The sequence below is a fragment of the Ambystoma mexicanum genome, chromosome 1p, assembly GCF_040938575.1.
Source record: "Ambystoma mexicanum isolate Mex_15411 chromosome 1p, UKY_AmexF1_1, whole genome shotgun sequence".
NCBI classification, from domain to species: Eukaryota; Metazoa; Chordata; class Amphibia; order Caudata; family Ambystomatidae; genus Ambystoma; species Ambystoma mexicanum.
The window spans coordinates 18,129,730-18,155,472 of NC_090921.1; the positions used below are offsets into that span (position 1 = coordinate 18,129,730).

At 52.3% G+C, this 25,743-nt stretch overlaps 1 protein-coding gene across 1 annotated transcript in view; it reads right to left on the reverse strand.

Annotated features, from left to right (window-relative positions):
- LOC138563973 (zinc finger protein 154-like) overlaps nt 1-25,743 on the reverse strand; it is a 122,010-nt gene that overhangs the window by 95,872 nt on the left and 395 nt on the right. The window contains exon 2 of the mRNA XM_069642877.1: nt 14,302-14,951. Within this exon, the coding sequence (XP_069498978.1) occupies nt 14,302-14,812 (511 nt within the window). The 5' untranslated portion in view covers nt 14,813-14,951. The remainder of the gene's footprint in view (nt 1-14,301; nt 14,952-25,743) is intronic.

Genomic DNA, 25,743 nt, shown 5'->3' on the forward strand with positions numbered 1-25,743 from the left:
AGAGTTGATCCTGTCTTCCATGCTTCTCAGCTTAAGCCCTTTCATGTTGATACCTGGAGGCGTCAAGCTGAGCGAGTTACTGTTCCCCAGGATTCCACTCCGGAAGAATACGAGGTAGATCAAATATGTGACTCCAGGTATCGTAGAGGCAAACTAGAATACCTTGTACGATGGAAGGGCTTCCCCTTCTCTGAGAATTCCTGGGAACCCATCTCCCATATTTCTGCCCCTAAACTGTTGCGCAAGTTTCACTTTTACCATCCAGGCAAACCAGGGGGAGGGTCCCTTGGGAGGGGGCATACTGTCAAGCCACGCGACACTTGGCGCCTGTGGAACCGCTGGCGGCGCGGACATTATTCCGCCGCGCACGCTGGTAGCCTGTCACGCCCACCTGCAGCTCTGCCCGTGCGTATGCGCGCTTACGCGGCCCGGAGTATAAATACAGCTCCTTCCGGGTTGTGTACGCGTTGCAACGCTTCCGGTTTCCTCCGTTAGTGCTGTCTGCCTTTTTGCCTGCTCTTCCCTCGCTCGCTCTTGCTGCAGTATTACCCGATCCCTATCGGGTCCTTGTCCTCTTCCCCCTTGTCTTGCCTGCTGCCCATTTTTTCTTCTACTATTTTCCTTCCTCTCTCCTCGCCACCTTCCTTCTCCCGTCCCTTCTCTGCTTCCGTCCTATTTCCTTATTTTTTCCCCTTCCTGTTTTTTCTCCTTCTGCCTGCCTCCTTGTGTACCAGACCTAGGCCTGTTTTATTGGATTGCTGATTCTTCTGATTCGGATACCTTCCTCTGTGATCTCCTGTGTACCAGATCCCGGCCTGTATAAGGACTGCCTATCCTATTGTGCTTCACCTATGGACTTGGTTCCCCTTGTGAGATTCCGTACTACTTACTGTCTGCCTTCCTCCGGAGCCTCATCCTTTCTACCACAGAGTTCAGCTTCAGCCGACTGCATTTTCCCAGCATACCAGCTCAACCCTTAGGAGAGTCACGCAGGTCGTTTAGGGTTTTTTTGTGCCTTTTGGCTTTTTCCCCTTCCCGGCGTTCCCGGGAGGAGGCACCGGAAACCCTTTTTGGGTGACACGGTGGCTTCCTTCCGTGGGCGCCCCTACCTACATAAAAAAAAGGAGCAACCAAGAAGTAAAGGGAAGAAGGGTACAGGAAGAAGAGACGAAGGTGAGGAGTTAGGGGAGGGTGGTGAATCGGATTCTACGTTCTCAGGCGAGGATATCACCGATCCTGGTGACAAATGATATGACTACATGAGTGTATTACCTGGGCTGGCTCTCCCTTAGGGATAGGGCTAGGTAGAGTGTTATCTCGGCTCGCGGTCCCTAAAGGATAGGGCTTGGTAGAGTGTTATATTGGCTGGAGGTCCCTTAAGGATATGGCTGGGCAGAGTGTGTTACCTCGGCAAGCACTGTATTAACGATAGGTCTGCATGAGTGTATTATCTCGGCTGGCTCTTCCTTAAGTATAGGGCTGGGTAGAGTGAGTTATCTCGGCTGGCGGTCCCTCAAGGATATGGCTGGGTAGAGTGAGTTATCTCGGCTGGTTCTCTCTTAAGTATAGGCCTGGGTAGAGTGTTATCTCGGCTAGCGGTCCCTAAAGGATAGGGCTTGGTAGCATGTTATATTGGCTGGAGGTCCCTTAAGGATAGGGCTGGTTAGAGTGTGTTACCTCGGCTAGCACTGCGTTGACGATAGGACCACATGAGTGTATTACCTGGGCTGGCTCTCCCTTAAGTATAGGGCTGGGTAGAGTGAGTTATCTCAGCTGGCGGTCCCTCAAGGATAGGGCTGGGTAGAGTTTGTTACCTCGGCTAGCACTGTATTAACGACAGTTCTGCATGAGTGTATTATCTCGGCTGGCTCTCTCTTAAGTATAGGGCTGGGTAGAGTGAGTTATCTCGGCTGGTTCTCTTTTAAGTATAGGCCTGGGTAGAATGTTATCTCGGCTAGCACTGCTTTAACGATAGGACCGCATGAGTGTATTACCTAGGCTGGCTCTCCCTTAGGGATAGGGCTGGGTATAGTGTGATCTCGGCTCGCGGTCCCTAAAGGATAGGGCTCGGTAGAGTGTTATATTGGCTGGAGGTTCCTTAAGGATAGGGCTGGTTAGAGTGTGTTACTTCGGCTGGATCTCCCTTAAGTATAGGGCTGGATAGAGTGAGTTATCTCGGCTGCCTCTACCTTGGGGAAAGGGCTGGGCAGAGTGTATTACTTCGGCTGGGTCTCCCTTAAGTATAGGGCTGGGAAGAATGTTATCTCGGCTGGCTCTCCCTTAAGTATAGGGTTGGGTAGTGTGTTATCTTGGCTGGCTTTCCCTTAAGGATAGGGCTGGATAGAGTGTGTTACCTCGGCTAGCGCTGCTTTAACGATAGGACCACATGAGTGTATTACGTGGGCTGGCTCTCCCTTAAGTATAGGGCTGGGTAGAGTGAGTTATCTCGGCTGGCGGTCCCTCAAGGATATGTCTGGGCAGAGTGTGTTACCTCGGCTAGCACTATATTAACGATAGGTCTGCATGAGTGTATTACCTGGGCTGGCTCTCCCTTAAGTATAGGGCTGGGTAGAGTGAGTTATCTCAGCTGGCGGTCTCTCAAGGAAAGTGCTGGGTAGAGTGTTATCTCGGCTAGCACTACTTTAACGATAAGACTACATGAGTGTATTATCTCGGCTGGCTCTCCTGTAATTAGAGGGCTGGGTAGAGTGAGTTATCTCGGCTGGCTCTCCCTTAGGGACAGGGCTGGTTAGAGTGTGTCACCTTGGCTAGCACTGTTTTAATGATATGACTACATGAGTGTATTACCTGGGCTGGCTCTCCCTTAGGGATAGGGCTGGGTAGAGTGTTATCTTCGGCTCGCGGTCCCTAAAGGATAGGGCTTGGTAGAGTGTTATATTGGCTGGAGGTCCCTTAAGGATATGTCTGGGCAGAGTGTGTTACCTCGGCTAGCACTGTATTAACGATAGGTCTGCATGAGTGTATTATCTCGGCTGGCTCTCCCTTAAAAATAGGGCTGGGTAGAGTGAGTTATCTCGGCTGGCTCTCCCTTGGGGATAGGGCTGGGTAGAGTGTTATCTCGGCTGGCGGTCCCTCAAGGATAGGGCTGGTTAGAGTGTGTTACTTCGGCTGGCGGTCCCTTAAGTATAGGGCTGGTTAGAGTATGTTACCTCGGCTTGCAATGCTTTAACGATAGGGCTGCATGCGTGTATTGCCTCGGCTGGCTCTCCCTTAGGGATAGGGCTGGGCAGAGTGTATTACTTCGGCTGGCTCTCCCTTAAGTATAGAGCTGGGAAGAATGTTATCTCGGCTGGCTCTCCCTTAAGTATAGGGTTGGGTAGTGTGTTATCTTGGCTGGCTTTCCCTTAAGGATAGGGCTGGATAGAGTGTGTTACCTCGGCTAGCGCTGCTTTAACGATAGGACCACATGAGTTTATTACCTGGGCTGGCTCTCCCTTAAGTATAGGGATGGGTAGAGTGAGTTATCTCAGCTGGCGGTCCCTCAAGGATATGTCTGGGCAGAGTGTGTTACCTCGGCTAGCACTGTATTAACGATTGGTCTGCATGAGTGTATTACCTGGGCTGGCTCTCCCTTAAGTATAGGGCTGGGTAGAGTGAGTTATCTCGGCTGGCTCTCCCTTGGGGATAGGGCTGGGTAGAGTGTTATCTCGGCTGGCGGTCCCTCAAGGATAGGGCTGGTTAGAGTGTGTTACTTCGGCTGGCGGTCCCTTAAGTATAGGGCTGGTTAGAGTATGTTACCTCGGCTTGCAATGCTTTAACGATAGGGCTGCATGCGTGTATTGCCTCGGCTGGCTCTCCCTTAGGGATAGGGCTGGGCAGAGTGTATTACTTCGGCTGGCTCTCCCTTAAGTATAGAGCTGGGAAGAATGTTATCTCGGCTGGCTCTCCCTTAAGTATAGGGTTGGGTAGTGTGTTATCTTGGCTGGCTTTCCCTTAAGGATAGGGCTGGATAGAGTGTGTTACCTCGGCTAGCGCTGCTTTAACGATAGGACCACATGAGTTTATTACCTGGGCTGGCTCTCCCTTAAGTATAGGGATGGGTAGAGTGAGTTATCTCAGCTGGCGGTCCCTCAAGGATATGTCTGGGCAGAGTGTGTTACCTCGGCTAGCACTGTATTAACGATTGGTCTGCATGAGTGTATTACCTGGGCTGGCTCTCCCTTAAGTATAGGGCTGGGTAGAGTGAGTTATCTCAGCTGGCGGTCTCTCAAGGAAAGTGCTGGGTAGAGTGTTATCTCGGCTAGCACTACTTTAACGATAGGACTACATGAGTGTATTATCTCGGCTGGCTCTCCCGTAAGTAGAGGGCTGGGTAGAGTGAGTTATCTCGGCTGGCTCTCCCTTAGGGATAGGGCTGGTTAGAGTGTGTCACCTTGGCTAGCACTGTTTTAATGATATGACTACATGAGTGTAATACCTTGGCTGGCTCTCCCTTAGGGATAGGGCTGGGTAAAGTGTTATCTCGGCTCGAGGTCCCTAAAGGATAGGGCTCGGTAGAGTGTTATATTGGCTGGAGGTCCCTTAAGGATATGGCTGGGCAGAGTGTGTTACCTCGGCTAGCACTGTATTAACGATAGGTCTGCATGAGTGTATTATCTCGGCTGGCTCTCCCTTAAGAATAGGGCTGGGTAGAGTGAGTTATCTCGGCTGGCGGTCCATCAAGGATATGGCTGGGCAGAGTGTGTTACCTCGGCTAGCACTGTATTAACAATAGGTCTGCATGAGTGTATTATCTCGGCTGGCTCTCTCTTAAGTATAGGGCTGGGTAGAGTGAGTTATCTCGGCTGGCTCTCCCTTGGGGATAGGGCTGGGTAGAGTGTTATCTCGGCTGGCGGTCCCTCAAGTATAGGACTGGTTAGAGTATGTTACCCCGGCTTGCAATGCTTTAACGATAGGGCTGCATGCGTGTATTGCCTCGGCTGGCTCTCCCTTAGGGATAGGGCTGGGCAGAGTGTATTACTTCGGCTGGCTCTCCCTTAAGGATAGGGCTGGGAAGAATGTTATCTCGGCTGGCTCTCCCTTAAGTATAGGGTTGGGTAGTGTGTTATCTTGGCTGGCTTTCCCTTAAGGATAGGGCTGGATAGAGTGTGTTACCTCGGCTAGCGCTGCTTTAACGATAGGACCACATGAGTGTATTACCTGGGCTGGCTCTCCCTTAAGTATAGGGCTGGGTAGAGTGAGTTATCTCGGCTGGCGGTCCCTCAAGGATATGTCTGGGCAGAGTGTGTTACCTCGGCTAGCACTGTATTAACGATTGGTCTGCATGAGTGTATTACCTGGGCTGGCTCTCCCTTAAGTATAGGGCTGAGCAGAGTGAGTTATCTCAGCTGGCGGTCTCTCAAGGAAAGTGCTGGGTAGAGTGTTATCTCGGCTAGCACTACTTTAACGATAGGACTACATGAGTGTATTATCTCGGCTGGCTCTCCCGTAAGTAGAGGGCTGGGTAGAGCGAGTTATCTCGGCTGGCTCTCCCTTAGGGATAGGGCTGGTTAGAGTGTGTCACCTTGGCTAGCACTGTTTTAATGATATGACTACATGAGTGTAATACCTGGGCTGGCTCTCCCTTAGGGATAGGGCTGGGTAGAGTGTTATCTCGGCTCGCGGTCCCTAAAGGATAGGGCTCGGTAGAGTGTTATATTGGCTGGAGGTCCCTTAAGGATATGGCTGGGCAGAGTGTGTTACCTCAGCTAGCACTGTATTAACGATAGGTCTGCATGAGTGTATTATCTCGGCTGGCTCTCTCTTAAGTATAGGGCTGGGTAGAGTGAGTTATCTCGGCTGGTTCTCTGTTAAGTATAGGCCTGGGTAGAGTGTTATCTCGGCTAGCGGTCCCTAAAGGATAGGGCTCGGTAGCATGTTATATTGGCTGGAGGTCCCTTAAGGATAGGACTGGTTAGAGTGTGTTACTTCGGCTGGTTCTCCCTTAAGTATAGGGCTAGATAGAGTGAGTTATCTCGTTCTGGCTCTCCCTTGAGGATAGGGCTGGGTAAAGTGTTATCTCGGCTGGCGGTCCCTCAAGGATAGGGCTGGTTAGAGTGTGTTACTTTGGCTGGAGGTCCCTTAAGGATAGGGCTGGTTAGAGTATGTTACCTCGACTAGCACTGCTTTAACGATAGGGCTGCATGCATGTATTGCCTCGGCTGGCTCTCCCTTAGGGGTAGGGCTGGGCAGAGTGTATTACTTCGGCTGGCTCTCCCTTAAGTATAGGGCTGGGTAGAATGTTATCTCGGCTGGCTCTCCCTTAAGTATAGGGTTGGATAGTGTGTTATCTTGGCTGGCTTTCCCTTAAGGAGAGGGCTGGATAGAGTGTGTTACCTCGGCTAGCGTTGCTTTAACGATAGGACCACATGAGTGTATTACCTGGGCTGGCTCTCCCTTAGGGATACGGCTGGGTAGAGTGTTATCTCGGCTCGCGGTCCCTAAAGGATAGGGCTCGGTAGAGTGTTATATTGGCTGGAGGTCCCTTAAGGATATGGCTGGGCAGAGTGTGTTACCTCGGCTAGCACTGTATTAACGATAGGTCTGCATGAGTGTATTATCTCGGCTGGCTCTCCCTTAAGAATAGGGCTGGGTAGAGTGAGTTATCTCGGCTGGCAGTCCATCAAGGATATGGCTGGGCAGAGTGTGTTACCTCGGCTAGCACTGTGTTAACAATAGGTCTGCATGAGTGTATTATCTCGGCTGGCTCTCTCTTAAGTATAGGGCTGGGTAGAGTGAGTTATCTCGGCTGGTTCTCTCTTAAGTATAGGCCTGGGTAGAGTGTTATCTCGGCTAGCGGTCCCTAAAGGATAGGGCTCGGTAGCATGTTATATTGGCTGGAGGTCCCTTAAGGATAGGACTGGTTAGAGTGTGTTACTTCGGCTGGTTCTCCCTTAAGTATAGGGCTAGATAGAGTGAGTTATCTCGTTCTGGCTCTCCCTTGAGGATAGGGCTGGGTAAAGTGTTATCTCGGCTGGCGGTCCCTCAAGGATAGGGCTGGTTAGAGTGTGTTACTTCGGCTGGAGGTCCCTTAAGGATAGGGCTGGTTAGAGTATGTTACCTCGACTAGCACTGCTTTAACGATAGGGCTGCATGCGTGTATTGCCTCGGCTGGCTCTCCCTTAGGGATAGGGTTGGGCAGAGTGTATTACTTCGGCTGGCTCTCCCTTAAGTATAGGGCTGGGTAGAATGTTATCTCGGCTGGCTCTCCCTTAAGTATAGGGTTGGATAGTGTGTTATCTTGGCTGGCTTTCCCTTAAGGATAGGGCTGGATAGAGTGTGTTACCTCGGCTAGCGTTGCTTTAACGATAGGACCACATGAGTGTATTACCTGGGCTGGCTCTCCCTTAGGGATACGGCTAGGTAGAGTGTTATCTCGGCTCGCGGTCCCTAAAGGATAGGGCTCGGTAGAGTGTTATATTGGCTGGAGGTCCCTTAAGGATATGGCTGGGCAGAGTGTGTTACCTCGGCTAGCACTGTATTAACGATAGGTCTGCATGAGTGTATTATCTCGGCTGGCTCTCCCTTAAGAATAGGGCTGGGTAGAGTGAGTTATCTCGGCTGGCAGTCCATCAAGGATATGGCTGGGCAGAGTGTGTTACCTCGGCTAGCACTGTGTTAACAATAGGTCTGCATGAGTGTATTATCTCGGCTGGCTCTCTCTTAAGTATAGGGCTGGGTAGAGTGAGTTATCTCGGCTGGTTCTCTCTTAAGTATAGGCCTGGGTAGAGTGTTATCTCGGCTAGCGGTCCCTAAAGGATAGGGCTCGGTAGCATGTTATATTGGCTGGAGGTCCCTTAAGGATAGGACTGGTTAGAGTGTGTTACTTCGGCTGGTTCTCCCTTAAGTATAGGGCTAGATAGAGTGAGTTATCTCGTTCTGGCTCTCCCTTGAGGATAGGGCTGGGTAAAGTGTTATCTCGGCTGGCGGTCCCTCAAGGATAGGGCTGGTTAGAGTGTGTTACTTCGGCTGGAGGTCCCTTAAGGATAGGGCTGGTTAGAGTATGTTACCTCGCCTAGCACTGCTTTAACGATAGGGCTGCATGCGTGTATTGCCTCGGCTGGCTCTCCCTTAGGGATAGGGCTGGGCAGAGTGTATTACTTCGGCTGGCTCTCCCTTAAGTATAGGGCTGGGTAGAATGTTATCTCGGCTGGCTCTCCCTTAAGTATAGGGTTGGGTAGTGTGTTATCTTGGCTGGCTTTCCCTTAAGGATAGGGCTGGATAGAGTGTGTTACCTCGGCTAGCGTCGCTTTAACGATAGGACCACATGAGTGTATTACCTGGGCTGGCTCTCCCTTAGGGATAGGGCTGGGTAGAGTGTTATCTTGGCTGGCGGTCCCTAAAGGATAGGGCTCGGTAGACTGTTATATTGGCTGGAGGTCCCTTAAGGATATGGCTGGGCAGAGTGTGTTACCTCGGCTAGCACTGTATTAACGATACGTCTGCATGAGTGTATTATCTCGGCTGGCTCTCCCTTAAAAATAGGGCTGGGTAGAGTGAGTTATCTCGGCTGGCGGTCCATCAAGGATATGGCTGGCAGAGTGTGTTACCTCAGCTAGCACTGTATTAACAATAGGTCTGCATAAGTGTATTATCTCGGCTGGCTCTCTCTTAAGTATAGGGCTGGGTAGAGTGAGTTATCTCGGCTGGTTCTCTTTTAAGTATAGGCCTGGGTAGAATGTTATCTCGGCTAGCACTGCTTTAATGATAGGACCGCATGTGTGTATTACCTAGGCTGGCTCTCCCTTAGGGATAGGGCTGGGTAGAGTGTTATCTTGGCTGGCGGTCCCTAAAGGATAGGGCTCGGTAGAGTGTTACATTGGCTGGAGGTCCCTTAAGGATAGGGCTGGGCAGAGTGTGTTACCTCGGCTAGCACTGTATTAACAATAGGTCTGCATGAGTGTATTATCTCGGCTGGCTCTCTCCTAAGTATAGGGCTGGGTAGAGTGAGTTATCTCGGCTGGTTCTCTCTTAAGTATAGGCCTGGGTAGAGTGTTATCTCGGCTAGCGGTCCCTAAAGGATAGGGCTCGGTAGCATGTTATATTGGCTGGAGGTCCCTTAAGGATAGGACTGGTTAGAGTGTGTTACTTCGGCCGGTTCTCCCTTAAGTATAGGGCTGGATAGAGTGAGTTATCTCGTTCTGGCTCTCCCTTGAGGATAGGGCTGGGTAGAGTGTTATCTCGGCTGGCGGTCCCTCAAGGATAGGGCTGGTTAGAGTGTGTTACTTCGGCTGGAGGTCCCTTAAGGATAGGGCTGGTTAGAGTATGTTACCTCGACTAGCACTGCTTTAACGATAGGGCTGCATGCGTGTATTGCCTCGGCTGGCTCTCCCTTAGGGATAGGGCTGGGCAGAGTGTATTACTTCGGCTGGCTCTCCCTTAAGTATAGGGCTGGGTAGAATGTTATCTCGGCTGGCTCTCCCTTAAGTATAGGGTTGGGTAGTGTGTTATCTTGGCTGGCTTTCCCTTAGGGATAGGGCTGGGTAGAGTGTTATCTCGGCTGGTGGTCCCTAAAGGATAGGGCTCGGTAGAGTGTTATATTGGCTGGAGGTCCCTTAAGGATATGGCTGGGCAGAGTGTGTTACCTCGGCTAGCACTGTATTAACGATAGGTCTGCATGAGTGTACTATCTCAGCTGGCTCTCTCTTAAGTATAGGGCTGGGTAGAGTGTTATCTCGGCTGGCGGTCCCTAAAGGATAGGGCTCGGTAGAGTGTTATATTGGCTGGAGGTCCCTTAAGAATATGGCGGGGCAGAGTGTGTTACCTCGGCTAGCACTGTATTAACGATAGGTCTGCATGAGAGTATTATCTAGGGCTGGGTAGAGTGAGTTATCTCGGCTGGTTTTCTCTTAAGTATAGGCCTGGGTAGAGTGTTATCTCGGCTAGCGGTCCCTAAAGGATAGGGCTCGGTAGCATGTTATATTGGCTGGAGGTCCCTTAAGGATAGGGCTGGGCAGAGTGTGTTAATTCGGCTGGTTCTCCCTTAAGTAGAGGGCTGAATAGGGTGAGTTATCTCGGCTGGTTCTCCCTTGAGGATAGGGCTGGGTAGAGTGTTATCTCGGCTGGCGGTCCCTCAAGGATAGGGCTGGTTAGAGTGTGTTACTTCGGCTGGAGGTCCCTTAAGGATAGGGCTGGTTAGAGTGTGTTACCTCGGCTAGCACTGCTTTAACGATAGGGCTGCATGCGTGTATTGCCTCGGCTGGCTCTCCCTTAGGGATAGGGCTGGGCAGAGTGTATTACTTTGGCTGGCTCTCCCTTAAGTATAGAGCTGGGTAGAGTGTTATCTCGGCTTGCTCTCCCTTAAGTATAGGGTTGGGTAGAGTGTTATCTTGGCTGGCTCTCCCTTAAGGATAGGGCTGGATAGAGTGTGTTACCTCGGCTAGCACTGCTTTAACAGTAGGGCTGAATGCGTGTATTGCCTCGGCTGGCTCTCCCTTAGGGATAGGGCTGGGTAGTGTTATCTCGGCTGGCGGTCCCTCATGGATAGGGCTGGTTAGAGTGTGTTACTTCGGCTGGAGGTCCCTTAAGGATAGGGCTGGTTAGTGTGTGTAATCTCGGCTAGCACTGCTTTAACAATAGGACTGCATGAGTGTATTACCTCGGTTGGCTCTCCCTTAGGAATAGGGCTGGGTAGAGTGTTATCTCGGCTGGCGGTTCCTCAAGGATAGGGCTGGGTAGAGTGTTATCTTGGCTGCCGGTCCCTTAAGGACAGGGATGGTTAGAGTGTGTTACCTCAGCTAGCTTTAGCGATAGGACTGCATGAGTGTATTACCTGGGCTGGCTCTCCCTTAAGTATAGGGCTGGGTAGAGTGAGCTATCTCAGCTGGCAGTCTCTCAAGGAAAGTGCTGGGTAGAGTGTTATCTCGGATAGCAATGCTTTAACGATAGGACTACATGAGTGTATTATCTCGGCTGGCTCTCCCGTAAGTAGAGGGCTGGGTAGAGTGAGTTATCTCGGCGGGCTCTCCCTTAGGGAAAGGGCTGGTTAGAATGTGTCACCTTGGCTAGCATTGCTTTAATGATATGACTACATGAGTGTGTTACCTCAGCTGGCTCTCTCTTACGTATAGGGCTGGGTAGAGTGAGTTATCTCAGCTGGCTCTCGCTTAGGGATAGGGGTGAGTAGAGTGTTATCTCGGCTGGCGGTCCCTCAAGGATAGGGCTGGTTAGAGTGTTACTTCGGCTGGAGGTCCCTTAAGGATAGGGCCGGTTAGAGTATGTTACCTCGGCTAGCACTGCTTTAACGATAGGACCACATGAATGTATTACCTGGGCTGGCTCTCCCTTAGGGATAGGGCTGGGTAGAGTGTTATCTCGGCTGGCGGTCCCTAAAAGATGGGGCTCGGTAGAGTTTTATATTGGCTGGAGGTCCCTTAAGGATATGGCTGGGCAGAGTGTGTTACCTTGGCTAGCACTGTATTACCGATAGGTCTGCATGAGTGTATTATCTCGTCTGGCTCTCTCTTAAGTATAGGGATGGGTAGAGTGAGTTATCTCGGCTGGCGGTCCCTCAAGGATATGGCTGGGCAGAGTGTGTTACCTCGGCTAGCAATGTATTAACGATAGGTCTGCATGAGTTTATTATCTCCGCTGGCTCTCTCTTAAGTATAGGGGTGGGTAGAGTGAGTTATCTCGGCTGGTTCTCTCTTAAGTATAGGCCTGGGTAGAGTGTTATCTCGGCTAGCGGTCCCCAAAGGATCGGGCTCGGTAGCATGTTATATTGGCTGGAGGTCCCTTAAGGATAGGGCTGGTTAGAGTGTGCTACTTCGGCTGGTTCTACCTTAAGTATAGGGCTGGATAGAGTGAGTTATCTCGGCTGGCTCTCCCTTGGGGATAGGGCTGGGTAGAGTGTATTACTTCGGCTGGCTCTCCCTTAAGTATAGGGCTGGGTAGAGTGTTATCTCGGCTTGCTCTCCCTTAAGTATAGGGTTGGGTAGAGTGTTATCTTGGCTGGCTCTCCCTTAAGGATAGGGCTGGATAGAGTGTCTTACCTCAGCTAGCACTGCTTTAACGGTAGGGCTGCATGCGTGTATTGCCTCGGCTTGCTCTCCCTTAGGGATAGGGCTGGGTAGAGTGTTATCTTGGCTGGCAGTCTCTCAAGGAAAGTGCTGGGCAGAGTGTTATCTCGGATAGCAATGCTTTAACGATAGGACTACATGAGTGTATTATCTCGGCTGGCTCTCCCGTAAGTAGAGGGCTGGGTAGAGTGAGTTATCTCTGCGGGCTCTCCCTTAGGGATAGGGCTGGTTAGAGTGTGTCACCTTGGCTAGCACTGCTTTAATGATATGACTACATGAGTGTGTTACCTCAGCTGGCTCTCTCTTACGTATAGGGCTGGGTAGAGTGAGTTATCTCAGCTGGCTCTCGCTTAGGGATAGGGGTGAGTAGAGTGTTATCTCGGCTGGCGGTCCCTCAAGGATAGGGCTGGTAAGAGTGTTACTTCGGCTGGAGGTCCCTTAAGGATAGGGCCGGTTAGAGTATGTTACCTCGGCTAGCACTGCTTTAACGATAGGACCACATGAATGTATTACCTGGGCTGGCTCTCCCTTAGGGATAGGGCTGGGTAGAGTGTTATCTCGGCTGGCGGTCCCTAAAAGATAGGGCTCGGTAGAGTTTTATATTGGCTGGAGGTCCCTTAAGGATATGGCTGGGCAGAGTGTGTTACCTTGGCTAGCACTGTATTAAGGATAGGTCTGCATGAGTGTATTATCTCGTCTGGCTCTCTCTTAAGTATAGGGATGGGTAGTGTGAGTTATCTCGGCTGGCGGTCCCTCAAGGATATGGCTGGGCAGAGTGTGTTACCTCGGCTAGCAATGTATTAACGATAGGTCTGCATGAGTTTATTATCTCCGCTGGCTCTCTCTTAAGTATAGGGGTGGGTAGAGTGAGTTATCTCGGCTGGTTCTCTCTTAAGTATAGGCCTGGGTAGACTGTTATCTCGGCTAGCGGTCCCCAAAGGATCGGGCTCGGTAGCATGTTATATTGGCTGGAGGTCCCTTAAGGATAGGGCTGGTTAGAGTGTGTTACTTCGGCTGGTTCTCCCTTAAGTATAGGGCTGGATAGAGTGAGTTATCTCGGCTGGCTCTCCCTTGGGGATAGGGCTGGGTAGAGTGTATTACTTCGGCTGGCTCTCCCTTAAGTATAGGGCTGGGTAGAGTGTTATCTCGGCTTGCTCTCCCTTAAGTATAGGGTTGGGTAGAGTGTTATCTTGGCTGGCTCTCCCTTAAGGATAGGGCTGGATAGAGTGTCTTACCTCAGCTAGCACTGCTTTAACGGTAGGGCTGCATGCGTGTATTGCCTCGGCTTGCTCTCCCTTAGGGATAGGGCTGGGTAGAGTGTTATCTTGGCTGCCGGTCCCTGAAGGACAGGGCTGGTTAGAGTGTGTTACCTCAGCTAACACTGCTTTAACGATAGGACTGCATGAGTGTATTACCTGAGCTCCCTCTCCCTTAAGTATAGGGTTGGGTAGAGTGAGTTATCTCGGCTGGCGGTCCCTCAAGGATAGGGGCGGGTAGAGTGTTATCTCAGCTAGCACTGCTTTAACGAAAGGGCTGCATGCGTGTATTATGTCGGCTGGCTCTCTCTTAAGTATAGGGCTGGGTAGAATGAGTTATCTCGGCTGGCTCTCTCTTAAGTATAGGCCTGGGTAGAGTGGGTTACATCAGCTAGCACTGCTTTAACAATAGGACTGCATGAGTGTATTACCTCAGATGGCTCTCTCTTAAGTATATGGCTGGGTAGAGTGTGTTATTTCGTCTGGCTCTCCCTTAGGGATAGGGCTGGGTAGAGTGTGTTAGCTCGGCTAGCGGTCCCTCAAGGATAGGGGCTGTCTAGAGTGTGTTACCTCGGCTAGCACTGCTTTAATGATAGGACTGCATGAGTGTATTACCTGGGCTGGCTCTCCCTTAGGGATAGGGCTGGGTAGAGTGAGTTATCTCGGCTGGCTCTCCCTTAGGGATAGGGCTGGGTAAAGTGTGTCACCTCGGCTGGTGCGGCCTTAGGGATAGGGCTGGGTAGAGCGAGTTATCTCGGCTGGCTCTCCCTTACGGATAGGGCTGGGTAGAGTGAGTTATCTCGGCTGGCTCTCCCTTAGGGATAGGGCTGGGTAGAGTGAGTTACCTAGGCTGGGTCTCCCTTAGGGATAGGGCTGGGTAGAGTGTGTCACCTCGGCTGGCGTGGCCTTATGCAGTATCTCACAGCAGAATTGCCTGATACATGGGGAGTAAGGTACCCTGTCTTGTGATGAACACCTGTACATATCATGGAAATGAAACAATGTAGGTTACTGGGTTTGGGCTTTACCTGAAGCTGGGCTTTCAATGCTCTCTCTCTCCCCAAACTCTTGCTGGCGCCTGGTGAAAAGATCCTCCTCGTCGCTAAACATCACAAATGTGGTTAATTCCTGAAATGTTTTGTCATGTTCCTCCCCTTCGTCGTTCTTTACATGGTTTACAAAGTCCTGACCAGAGCTGGGAGAAGGAAGGTCGCCCTCTTCAACCTTCACAAGATGCCTCCACTCCTGGTGAGCCTGGAACAATGGATCCTCACCGGCTTTAACCTTGACCAGTTCAATGCAGTCCTGATAACTCTCCGCTGGGGCCTCATCACCACATTCAACCTTCACCCCGTCCATCGGGGGCTGATCATCCCTGGAAGAAGGTTCCTGACCTTCAACCTTCACCCTGAGGACAGGGTCCTGGAGATCCCTGGAAGAGGAACCCTCCTCTAGTTTAACCTTCACCCAGTCCATGAGGTACTCAGAGTCTGTAAGAAAAGGTCCTGCCCACCCTGGGTCACTCCTCTCCTGGTCCATGGGGCCCTGGCGGTTCTCGCACGGATGGAATCAGGCTCTTCTTTGCTCTTCTTCCGGCCATGCAGTGCGGAGGCCTCTCTACTTCTTCCGCTTGTTCTCTCCTGTTATTCTGTAGCCATGATGTCCAAAGCTGCAAACCCTGGATTAGTGAAAGAGATAAAGAGACACAAAGGAGCAGTTTAGAATATTCCCCACATAGAGCCCATGCGTCGTCTGCTCATCAGGGGCTTCCTCGCAGACTGCAAATATTGGGGTTCAGCTATCACTGGACCCCAGGACATAGGATCAATGGGGCCTTTACTTCCATCCAGCTCATCGCTCCTACAAGAGCACAGCAGGGGCCAGCTTACAATCTAGCTTTAGATCCCGGATACAAGTCCAGCCAATCATGTGACGCGGAGAGCAAGGGGCTGCCCCCCCGCCCCCCCAGGGAAGCAGATTATGTGCATAATTATAAGAGAGTTAAGGGGGAGCCAGAAAACCTGGGGAAAGTAATCAGTGGTTGATTATCAGAAAAGGCACCTCAAAATGGCGGGCAAAAGAAAACCCAACAGGAAAAAGTGAATAGATTACAACTGTGTTCTCCCCATCACACAGGACCCCCACCCAAGCCCTGCAACCCACCACACAGGACCCCCATCCAAGCCCTGCAACCCATCACACAGGACCCCCATCCATGCCCTGCAACCCATCACACAGGACCCCCACCCAAGCACTGCAACCCATCAAACAGGAACCCCATCCAAACCCTGCAACCCATCACACAGGACCCCCATCTAAGCCCTGCAACCCACCACACAGGACCCACATCCAAGCCCTGCAACCCACCACACGGGACCCCCATCCAAGCCCTGCAACCCATCACACAGGACCCCCATCCAAGCCCTGCAGCCCATCACACGGGACCCCCATCCAAGCCCCGCAACCCATCACACGGGACCCCCTTCCAAACCCTGCAACCCATCACACGGGACCCCCATCCAAGCCCCGCAACCCATCACACGGGATCCCCTTCCAAACCCTGCAACCCATAGCAAGGGAACCCCATCCAAGCCCTGCAACCCATCACACAGGACCCCCATCCATGCCCTGCAACCCATCACACAGGACCCCCACCCAAGCACTGCAACCCATCAAACAGGAACCCCATCCAAACCCTGCAACCCATCACACAGGACCCCCATCTAAGCCCTGCAACCCACCACACAGGACCCCCATCCAAGCCCTGCAACCCACCACACAGGACCCCCATCCAAGCCCTGCAACCCATCACACAGGACCCCCATCCAAGCCCTGCAGCCCATCACACGGGACCCCCATCCAAGCCCCGCAACCCATCACACGGTACCCCCTTCCAAACCCTGCAACCCATCACACGGGACCCCCATCCAAGCCCCGCAACCCATCACACGGGATCCCCTTCCAAACCCTGCAACCCATAGCAAGGGAACCCCATCCAAGCCCTGCAACCCATCACACAGGACGCCCATCCATGCCCTGCAACCCATCACACAGGACCCCCACCCAAGCACTGCAACCCATCAAACAGGAACCCCATCCAAACCCTGCAACCCATCACACAGGACCCTCATCTAAGCCCTGCAACCCGCCACACAGGACCCCCATCCAAGCCCTGCAACCCACCACACAGGACCCCCATCCAAGCCCTGCAACCCATCACACAGGACCCCCATCCAAGCCCTGCAGCCCATCACACGGGACCCTTATCCAAGCCCCGCAACCCATCACACGGTACCCCCTTCCAAACCCTGCAACCCATCACACGGGACCCCCATCCAAGCCCTGCAACCCATCACACGGGACCCCCTTCCAAACCCTGCAACCCATCGCAAGGGAACCCCATCCAAGCCCTGCAACCCATCACACAGGACCCCCATCCATACCCTGCAACCCATCACACAGGACCCCCACCCAAGCCCTGCAACCCATCAATCAGGAACCCCATCCAAACCCTGCAACCCATCACACAGGACCCCCATCTAAGCCCTGCAACCCATCAAGCCCTGCAACCCATCACACGGGACCCCCATCCATGCCCTGCAACCCATCACACAGGACCCCCATCCAAGCCCTGCAACCCATCAAACAGGAACCCCATCCAAACCCTGCAACCCATCACACAGGACCCCCATCCAAGCCCTGCAACCCACCCAACACCAAACCTCAATCCCACTACAAAATAGTGCTAATACCTGAGGTGTACCTGCTTGGTGCATGTGGAGAGCTGCCATTGCTGATGACTCTGTTGCATGCATGCTGTGTATGTGGGGTGCATGCAGCGCTAATACCTGAGGTGTACCTGTTTGGTGCACGTGGAGAGCTGCCGTTGCTGATGACTCTGTTTCATGCATGCTGTGTATGTGGGTGTGCATGCAGCGCTAATACCTGAGGTGTACCTGTTTGGTGCACGTGGAGAGCTGCCATTGCTGATGACTCTGTTGCATGCATTCTGTGTATGTGGGGGTGCATGCAGTGCTAATCCCTGAGGTGTACCTGTTTGGTGCACGTGGAGAGCTGCCGTTGCTGATGACTCTGTTTCATGCATGCTGTGTATGTGGGGTGCATGCAGCGCTAATACCTGAGGTGTACCTGTTTGGTGCATGTGGAGAGCTGCCATTGTTGATGACTCTGTTGCATGCATTCTGTGTATGTGGGGGTGCATGCAGTGCTAATCCCTGAGGTGTACCTGTTTGGTGCACGTGGAGAGCTGCCGTTGCTGATGACTCTGTTGTATGCATGCTGTGTATGTGGGGTGCATGCAGCGCTAATACCTGTTTGGTGCACGTGGAGAGCTGCCGTTGCTGATGTCTCTGTTGCATGCATTCTGTGTATGTGGGGGTGCATGCAGCGCTAATACCTGAGGTGTACCTGTTTGGTGCACGTGGAGAGCTGCCGTTGCTGATGTCTCTGTTGCATGCATTCTTTGTATGTGGGGGTGCATGCAGCGCTAATACCTGAGGTGTACCTGTTTGGTGCACGTGGAGAGCTGCCGTTGCTGATGTCTCTGTTGCATGCATTCTGTGTATGTGGGGGTGCATGCAGCGCTAATACCTGAGGTGTACCTGTTTGGTGCACGTGGAGAGCTGCCATTGCTGATGACTCTGTTGCATGTATGCTGTGTATGTGGGTGTGCATGCAGCGCTAATACCTGAGGTGTACCTGTTTGGTGCACGTGGAGAGCTGCCATTGCTGGTGTCTCTGTTGCATGCATTCTGTGTATGTAGGGGTGCATGCAGAGCTAATACCTGAGGTGTACCTGTTTGGTGCACGTGGAGAGCTGCCATTGCTGATGACTCTGATGCATGCATGCTGTGTATGTGGGGGTGCATGCAGCGCTAATACCTGAGGTGTACCGTACCTGTTTGGTGCATGTGGAGAGCTGTCATTGCTGATGACTCTGTTGCATGCATGCTGTGTATGTGGGGGTGCATGCAGTGCTAATATCTGAGGTGTAGCTGTTTCGTGCACGTGGGGAGCTGCCACTGCTGATGTCTTTGCTGCATGCATGCTGTGTATGTGGGTGTGCATGCAGCGCTAATACCTGAGGTGTACCTGTTTGGTGCACGTGGAGAGCTGCCATTGCTGGTGTCTCTGTTGCATGCATTCTGTGTATGTGGGGGTGCATGCAGCGCTAATACCTGAGGTGTACCTGTTTGGTGCATGTGGAGAGCTGCCATTGCTGATGACTCTGATGCATGCATGCTGCATATGTGGGGGTGCATGCAGCGCTAATACCTGAGGTGTACCTGTTTGGTGCATGTGGAGAGCTGTCATTGCTGATGACTCTGTTGCATGCATGCTGTGTATGTGGGGGTGCATGCAGTGCTAATATCTGAGGTGTAGCTGTTTCGTGCACGTGGGGAGCTGCCACTGCTGATGTCTTTGTTGCATGCATTCTGTGTGTGTGGGGGTGCATGCAGTGCTAATACCTGAGGTGTACCTGTTTGGTGCACGTGGAGAGCTGCCACTGCTGATGTCTCTGTTGCATGCATTCTGTGTGTGTGGGGGTGCATGCAGTGCTAATACCTGAGGTGTACCTGTTTGGTGCATGTGGAGAGCTGTCATTGCTGATGTCTCTGTTGCATGCATTCTGTGTATGTGGGGGTGCATGCAGTGCTAATACCTGGGGTGTACCTGTTTGGTGCATGTGGAGAGCTGCCATTGCTGATGACTCTGATGCATGCATGCTGTGTATGTGGGGGTGCATTCAGTGCTAATACCTGAGGTGTAGCTGTTTCGTGCATGCGGGGAGCTGCCACTGCTGATGTCTCTGTTGCATGCATTCTGTGTATGTGGGGGTGCATGCAGTGCTAATACCTGAGATGTACCTGTTTGGTGCACGTGGAGAGCTGCCATTGCTGATGTCTCTGTTGCATGCATTCTGTGTATGTGGGGGTGCATGCAGTGCTAATACCTGAGTTGTACCTGTTTGGTGCACGTGGGGAGCTGCCATTGCTGATGTCTCTGTTGCATGCATTCTGTGTATGTGGGGGTGCATGCAGTGCTAATACCTGAGGTGTACCTGTTTGGTGCACGTGGGGAGCTGCCATTGCTGATGTCTCTGTTGCATGCATTCTGTGTATGTGGGGGTGCATGCAGTGCTAATACCTGAGGTGTACCTGTTTGGTGCACGTGGGGAGCTGCCATTGCTGATGACTCTGTTGCATGCATGATGTGTATGTGGGGGTGCATGCAGTGCTAATACCTAAGGTGTACCTGTTTGGTGCACGTGGGGAGCTGCCATTGCTGATGACTCTGTTGCATGCATGCTGTGTATGTGGGGTGCATGCAGTGCTAATACCTGAGGTGTACCTGTTTGGTGCACGTGGAGAGCTGCCATTGCGGATGACTCTGTTGCATGCATGCTGTGTATGTGGGGGTGCATGCAGTGCTAATCCCTGAGGTGTACCTGTTTGGTGCACGTGGAGAGCTGCCATTGCTGATGACTCTGTTGCATGCATGCTGTGTATGTGGGGGTGCATGCAGTGCTAATACCTGAGGTGTACCTGTTTGGTGCACGTGGAGAGCTGCCATTGCTGATGTCTCTGTTGCATGCATTCTGTGTATGTGGGGGTGCATGCAGTGCTAATACCTGAGGTGTACCTGTTTGGTGCACGTGGAGAGCTGCCATTGCTGATGACTCTGTTGCATGCATGCTGTGTATGTGGGGGTGCATGCAGTGCTAATACCTGAGGTGTACCTGTTTGGTGCACGTGGAGAGCTGACATTGCTGATGACTCTGTTGCATGCATGCTGTGTATGTGGGGCTGCATGCAGTGCTAATACCTGAGGTGTACCTGTTTGGTGCACGTGGAGAGCTGCCATTGCTGATGACTCTGTTGCATGCATGCTGTGTATGTGGGGGTGCATGCAGTGCTAATACCTGAGGTGTACCTGTTTGGTGCACGTGGAGAGCTGCCATTGCTGATGTCTCTGTTGCATGCATTCTGTGTATGTGGGGGTGCATGCAGTGCTAATACCTGAGGTGTACCTGTTTGGTGCACGTGGAGAGCTGCCATTGCTGATGTCTCTGTTGCTGAGGTGTACCTGTTTGGTGCACGTGGAGAGCTGCCATTGCGGATGACTCTGTTGCATGCATGCTGTGTATGTGGGGGTGCATGCAGTGCTAATCCCTGAGGTGTACCTGTTTGGTGCACGTGGAGAGCTGCCATTGCTGATGACTCTGTTGCATGCATGCTGTGTATGTGGGGGTGCATGCAGTGCTAATACCTGTGGTGTACCTGTTTGGTGCACGTGGAGAGCTGCCATTGCTGATGTCTCTGTTGCATGCATTCTGTGTATTTGGGGGTGCATGCAGTGCTAATACCTGAGGTGTACCTGTTTGGTGCACGTGGAGAGCTGCCATTGCTGATGACTCTTTTGTATGCATGCTGTGTATGTGGGGGTGCATGCAGTGCTAATACCTGAGGTGTACCTGTTTGGTGCACGTGGAGAGCTGCCATTGCTGATGACTCTGTTGCATGCATGCTGTGTATGTGGGGCTGCATGCAGTGCTAATCCCTGAGGTGTACCTGTTTGGTGCACGTGGAGAGCTGCCATTGCTGATGACTCTGTTGCATGCATGCTGTGTATGTGGGGCTGCATGCAGTGCTAATCCCTGAGGTGTACCTGTTTGGTGCACGTGGAGAGCTGCCATTGCTGATGACTCTGTTGCATGCATGTTGTGTATGTGGGGGTGCATGCAGTGCTAATACCTGAGGTGTACCTGTTTGGTGCACGTGGAGAGCTGCCATTGCTGATGATTCTGTTGCATGCATGCTGTGTATGTGGGGGTGCATGCAGTGCTAATACCTGAGGTGTACCTGTTTGGTGCATGTGGAGAGCTGCCATTGCTGATGACTCTGTTGCATGCATGCTGTGTATGTGGGGGTGCATGCAGTGCTAATACCTGAGGTGTACCTGTTTGGTGAACGTGGAGAGCTGCCATTGCTGATGCCTCTGTTGCATGCATTCTGTGTATGTGGGGCTGCATGCAGTGCTAATACCTGAGGTGTACCTGTTTGGTGCACGTGGAGAGCTGCCATTGCTGATGTCTCTGTTGCATGCATTCTGTGTATGTGGGGGTGCATGCAGTGCTAATACCTGAGGTGTACCTGTTTGGTGCACGTGGAGAGCTGCCATTGCTGATGACTCTGTTGCATGCATGCTGTGTATGTGGGGGTGCATGCAGTGCTAATCCCTGAGGTGTACCTGTTTGGTGCACGTGGAGAGCTGCCATTGCTGATGACTCTGTTGCATGCATGCTGTGTATGTGGGGCTGCATGCAGTGCTAATCCCTGAGGTGTACCTGTTTGGTGCACGTGGAGAGCTGCCATTGCTGATGACTCTGTTGCATGCATGCTGTGTATGTGGGGGTGCATGCAGTGCTAATCCCTGAGGTGTACCTGTTTGGTGCACGTGGAGAGCTGCCATTGCTGATGACTCTGTTGCATGCAAGCTGTGTATGTGGGGGTGCATGCAGTGCTAATCCCTGAGGTGTACCTGTTTGGTGCACGTGGAGAGCTGCCATTGCTGATGACTCTGTTGCATGCATGCTGTGTATGTGGGGGTGCATGCAGTGCTAATACCTGAGGTGTACCTGTTTGGTGCACGTGGAGAGCTGCCATTGCTGATGACTCTGTTGCATGCATGCTGTGTATGTGGGGGTGCATGCAGTGCTAATACCTGAGGTGTACCTGTTTGGTGCACGTGGAGAGCTGCCATTGCTGATGTCTCTGTTGCATGCATTCTGTGTATGTGGGGGTGCATGCAGTGCTAATACCTGAGGTGTACCTGTTTGGTGCACCTGGAGAGCTGCCATTGCTGATGACTCTGTTGCATGCATGCTGTGTATGTGGGAGTGCATGCAGTGCTAATCCCTGAGGTGTACCTGCTTGGTGCACGTGGAGTGCTGCCATTGCTGATGTCTCTGTTGCATGCATTCTTTGTATGTGGGGCTGCATGCAGTGCTAATCCCTGAGGTGTACCTGTTTGGTGCACGTGGAGAGCTGCCATTGCTGATGACTCTGTTGCATGCATGCTGTGTATGTGGGGGTGCATGCAGTGCTAATCCCTGAGGTGTACCTGTTTGGTGCACGTGGAGAGCTGCCATTGCTGATGACTCTGTTGCATGCATGCTGTGTATGTGGGGGTGCATGCAGTGCTAATCCCTGAGGTGTACCTGTTTGGTGCACGTGGAGAGCTGCCATTGCTGATGACTCTGTTGCATGCAGGCTTTGTATGTGGGGGTGCATGCAGTGCTAATACCTGAGGTGTACTTGTTTGGTGCACGTGGGGAGCTGCCATTGCTGATGACTCTGTTGCATGCATGCTGTGTATGTGGGGGTGCATGCAGTGCTAATACCTGAGGTGTACCTGTTTGGTGCACGTGGAGAGCTGCCATTGCTGATGACTCTGTTGCATGCATGCTGTGTATGTGGGGGTGCATGCAGTGCTAATACCTGAGGTGTACCTGTTTGGTGCACGTGGAGAGCTGCCATTGCTGATGACTCTGTTGCATGCATTCTGTGTATGTGGGGGTGCATGCAGTGCTAATCCCTGAGGTGTACCTGTTTGGTGCACGTGGAGAGCTGCCATTGCTGATGACTCTGTTGCATGCATTCTGTGTATGTGGGGGTGCATGCAGTGCTAATCCCTGAGGTGTACCTGTTTGGTGCACGTGGAGAGCTGCCATTGCTGATGACTCTGTTGCATGCATGCTGTGTATGTGGGGGTGCATGCAGTGCTAATCGCTGAGGTGTACCTGTTTGGTGCACGTGGAGAGCTGCCATTGCTGATGACTCTGTTGCATGCAAGCTGTGTATGTGGGGGTGCATGCAGTGCTAATCCCTGAGGTGTACCTGTTTGGTGGACGTGGAGAGCTGCCATTGCTGATGACTCTGTTGCGTGCATGCTGTGTATGTGGGGGTGCATGCAGTGCTAATACCTGAGGTGTACCTGTTTGGTGCACGTGGAGAGCTGCCATTGCTGATGACTCTGTTGCGTGCATGTTGTGTATGTGGGGCTGCATGCAATGCTAATCCCTGAGGTGTACCTGCTTGGAGCACGTGGAGAGCTGCCATTGCTGATGTCTCTGTTGCGTGCATTCTTTGTATGTGGGGCTGCATGCAGTGCTAATCCCTGAGGTGTACCTGTTTGGTGCACGTGGAGAGCTGCCATTGCTGATGACTCTGTTGCGTGCATGCTGTGTATGTGGGGGTGCATGCAGTGCTAATCCCTGAGGTGTACCTGTTTGGTGCACGTGGAGAGCTGCCATTGCTGATGACTCTGTTGCGTGCATGCTGTGTATGTGGGGGTGCATGCAGTGCTAATACCTGAGGTGTACCTGTTTGGTGCACGTGGAGAGCTGCCATTGCTGATGACTCTGTTGCATGCATGCTGTGTATGTGGGGGTGCATGCAGTGCTAATACCTGAGGTGTACCTGTTTGGTGCACGTGGAGAGCTGCATTGCTGATGACTCTGTTGCGTGCATGCTGTGTATGTGGGGGTGCATGCAGTGCTAATCGCTGAGGTGTACCTGTTTGGTGCACGTGGAGAGCTGCCATTGCTGATGACTCTGTTGCGTGCAGGCTGTGTATGTGGGGGTGCATGCAGTGCTAATACCTGAGGTGTACTTGTTTGGTGCACGTGGGGAGCTGCCATTTCTGATGACTCTGTTGCATGCATGCTGTGTATGTGGGGGTGCATGCAGTGCTAATACCTGAGGTGTACCTGTTTGGTGCACGTGGAGAGCTGCCATTGCTGATGACTCTGTTGCATGCATGCTGTGTATGTGGGGGTGCATGCAGTGCTAATACCTGAGGTGTACCTGTTTGGTGCACGTGGAGAGCTGCCATTGCTGATGACTCTGTTGCATGCATTCTGTGTATGTGGGGGTGCATGCAGTGCTAATCCCTGAGGTGTACCTGTTTGATGCACGTGGAGAGCTGCCATTGCTGATGACTCTGTTGCATGCATGCTGTGTATGTGGGGGTGCATGCAGTGCTAATCGCTGAGGTGTACCTGTTTGGTGCACGTGGAGAGCTGCCATTGCTGATGACTCTGTTGCATGCATGCTGTGTATGTGGGGGTGCATGCAGTGCTAATCCCTGAGGTGTACCTGTTTGGTGCACGTGGGGAGCTGCCATTGCTGATGACTCTGTTGCATGCATGCTGTATATGTGGGGGTGCATGCAGTGCTAATACCTGAGGTGTACCTGTTTGGTGCACATGGAGAGCTGCCATTGCTGATGACTCTGTTGCATGCATGCTGTGTATGTGGGGGTGCATGCAGTGCTAATCCCTGAGGTGTACCTCTTTGGTGCACGTGGAGAGCTGCCATTGCTGATGACTCTGTTGCATGCATGCTGTGCATGTGGGGGTGCATGCAGTGCTAATCCCTGAGGTGTACCTGTTTTGGTGCACGTGGAGAGCTGCCATTGCTGATGACTCTGTTGCATGCATGCTGTGTATGTGGGGCTGCATGCAGTGATAATCCCTGAGGTGTACCTGTTTGGTGCACGTGGAGAGCTGCCATTGCTGATGACTCTGTTGCATGCATGCTGTGCATGTGGGGGTGCATGCAGTGCTAATCCCTGAGGTGTACCTGTTTGGTGCACGTGGGGAGCTGCCATTGCTGATGACTCTGTTGCATGCATGCTGTGTATGTGGGGGTGCAAGCAGTGCTAATCCCTGAGGTGTACCTGTTTGGTGCACGTGGGGAGCTGCCATTGCTGATGACTCTGTTGCATGCATGCTGTGCATGTGGGGGTGCATGCAGTGCTAATCCCTGAGGTGTACCTGTTTGGTGCACGTGGGGAGCTGCCATTGCTGATGACTCTGTTGCATGCAGGCTTTGTATGTGGGGGTGCATGCAGTGCTAATACCTGAGGTGTACTTGTTTGGTGCATGTGGGGAGCTGCCATTGCTGATGACTCTGTTGCATGCATGCTGTGTATGTGGGGGTGCATGCAGTGCTAATCCCTGAGGTGTACCTGTTTGGTGCATGTGGGGAGCTGCCATTGCTGATGACTCTGTTGCATGCAGGCTTTGTATGTGGGGGTGCATGCAGTGCTAATCCCTGAGGTGTACCTGTTTGGTGCACGTGGGGAGCTGCCATTGCTGATGACTCTGTTGCATGCATGCTGTGTATGTGGGGGTGCATGCAGTGCTAATCCCTGAGGTGTACCTGTTTGGTGCACGTGGAGAGCTGCCATTGCTGATGTCTCTGTTGCATGCATGCTGTGTATGTGGGGGTGCATGCAGTGCTAATCCCTGAGGTGTACCTGTTTGGTGCACGTGGAGAGCTGCCATTGCTGATGTCTCTGTTGCATGCATGCTGTGTATGTGGGGGTGCATGCAGTGCTAATCCCTGAGGTGTACCTGTTTGGTGCACGTGGGGAGCTGCCAT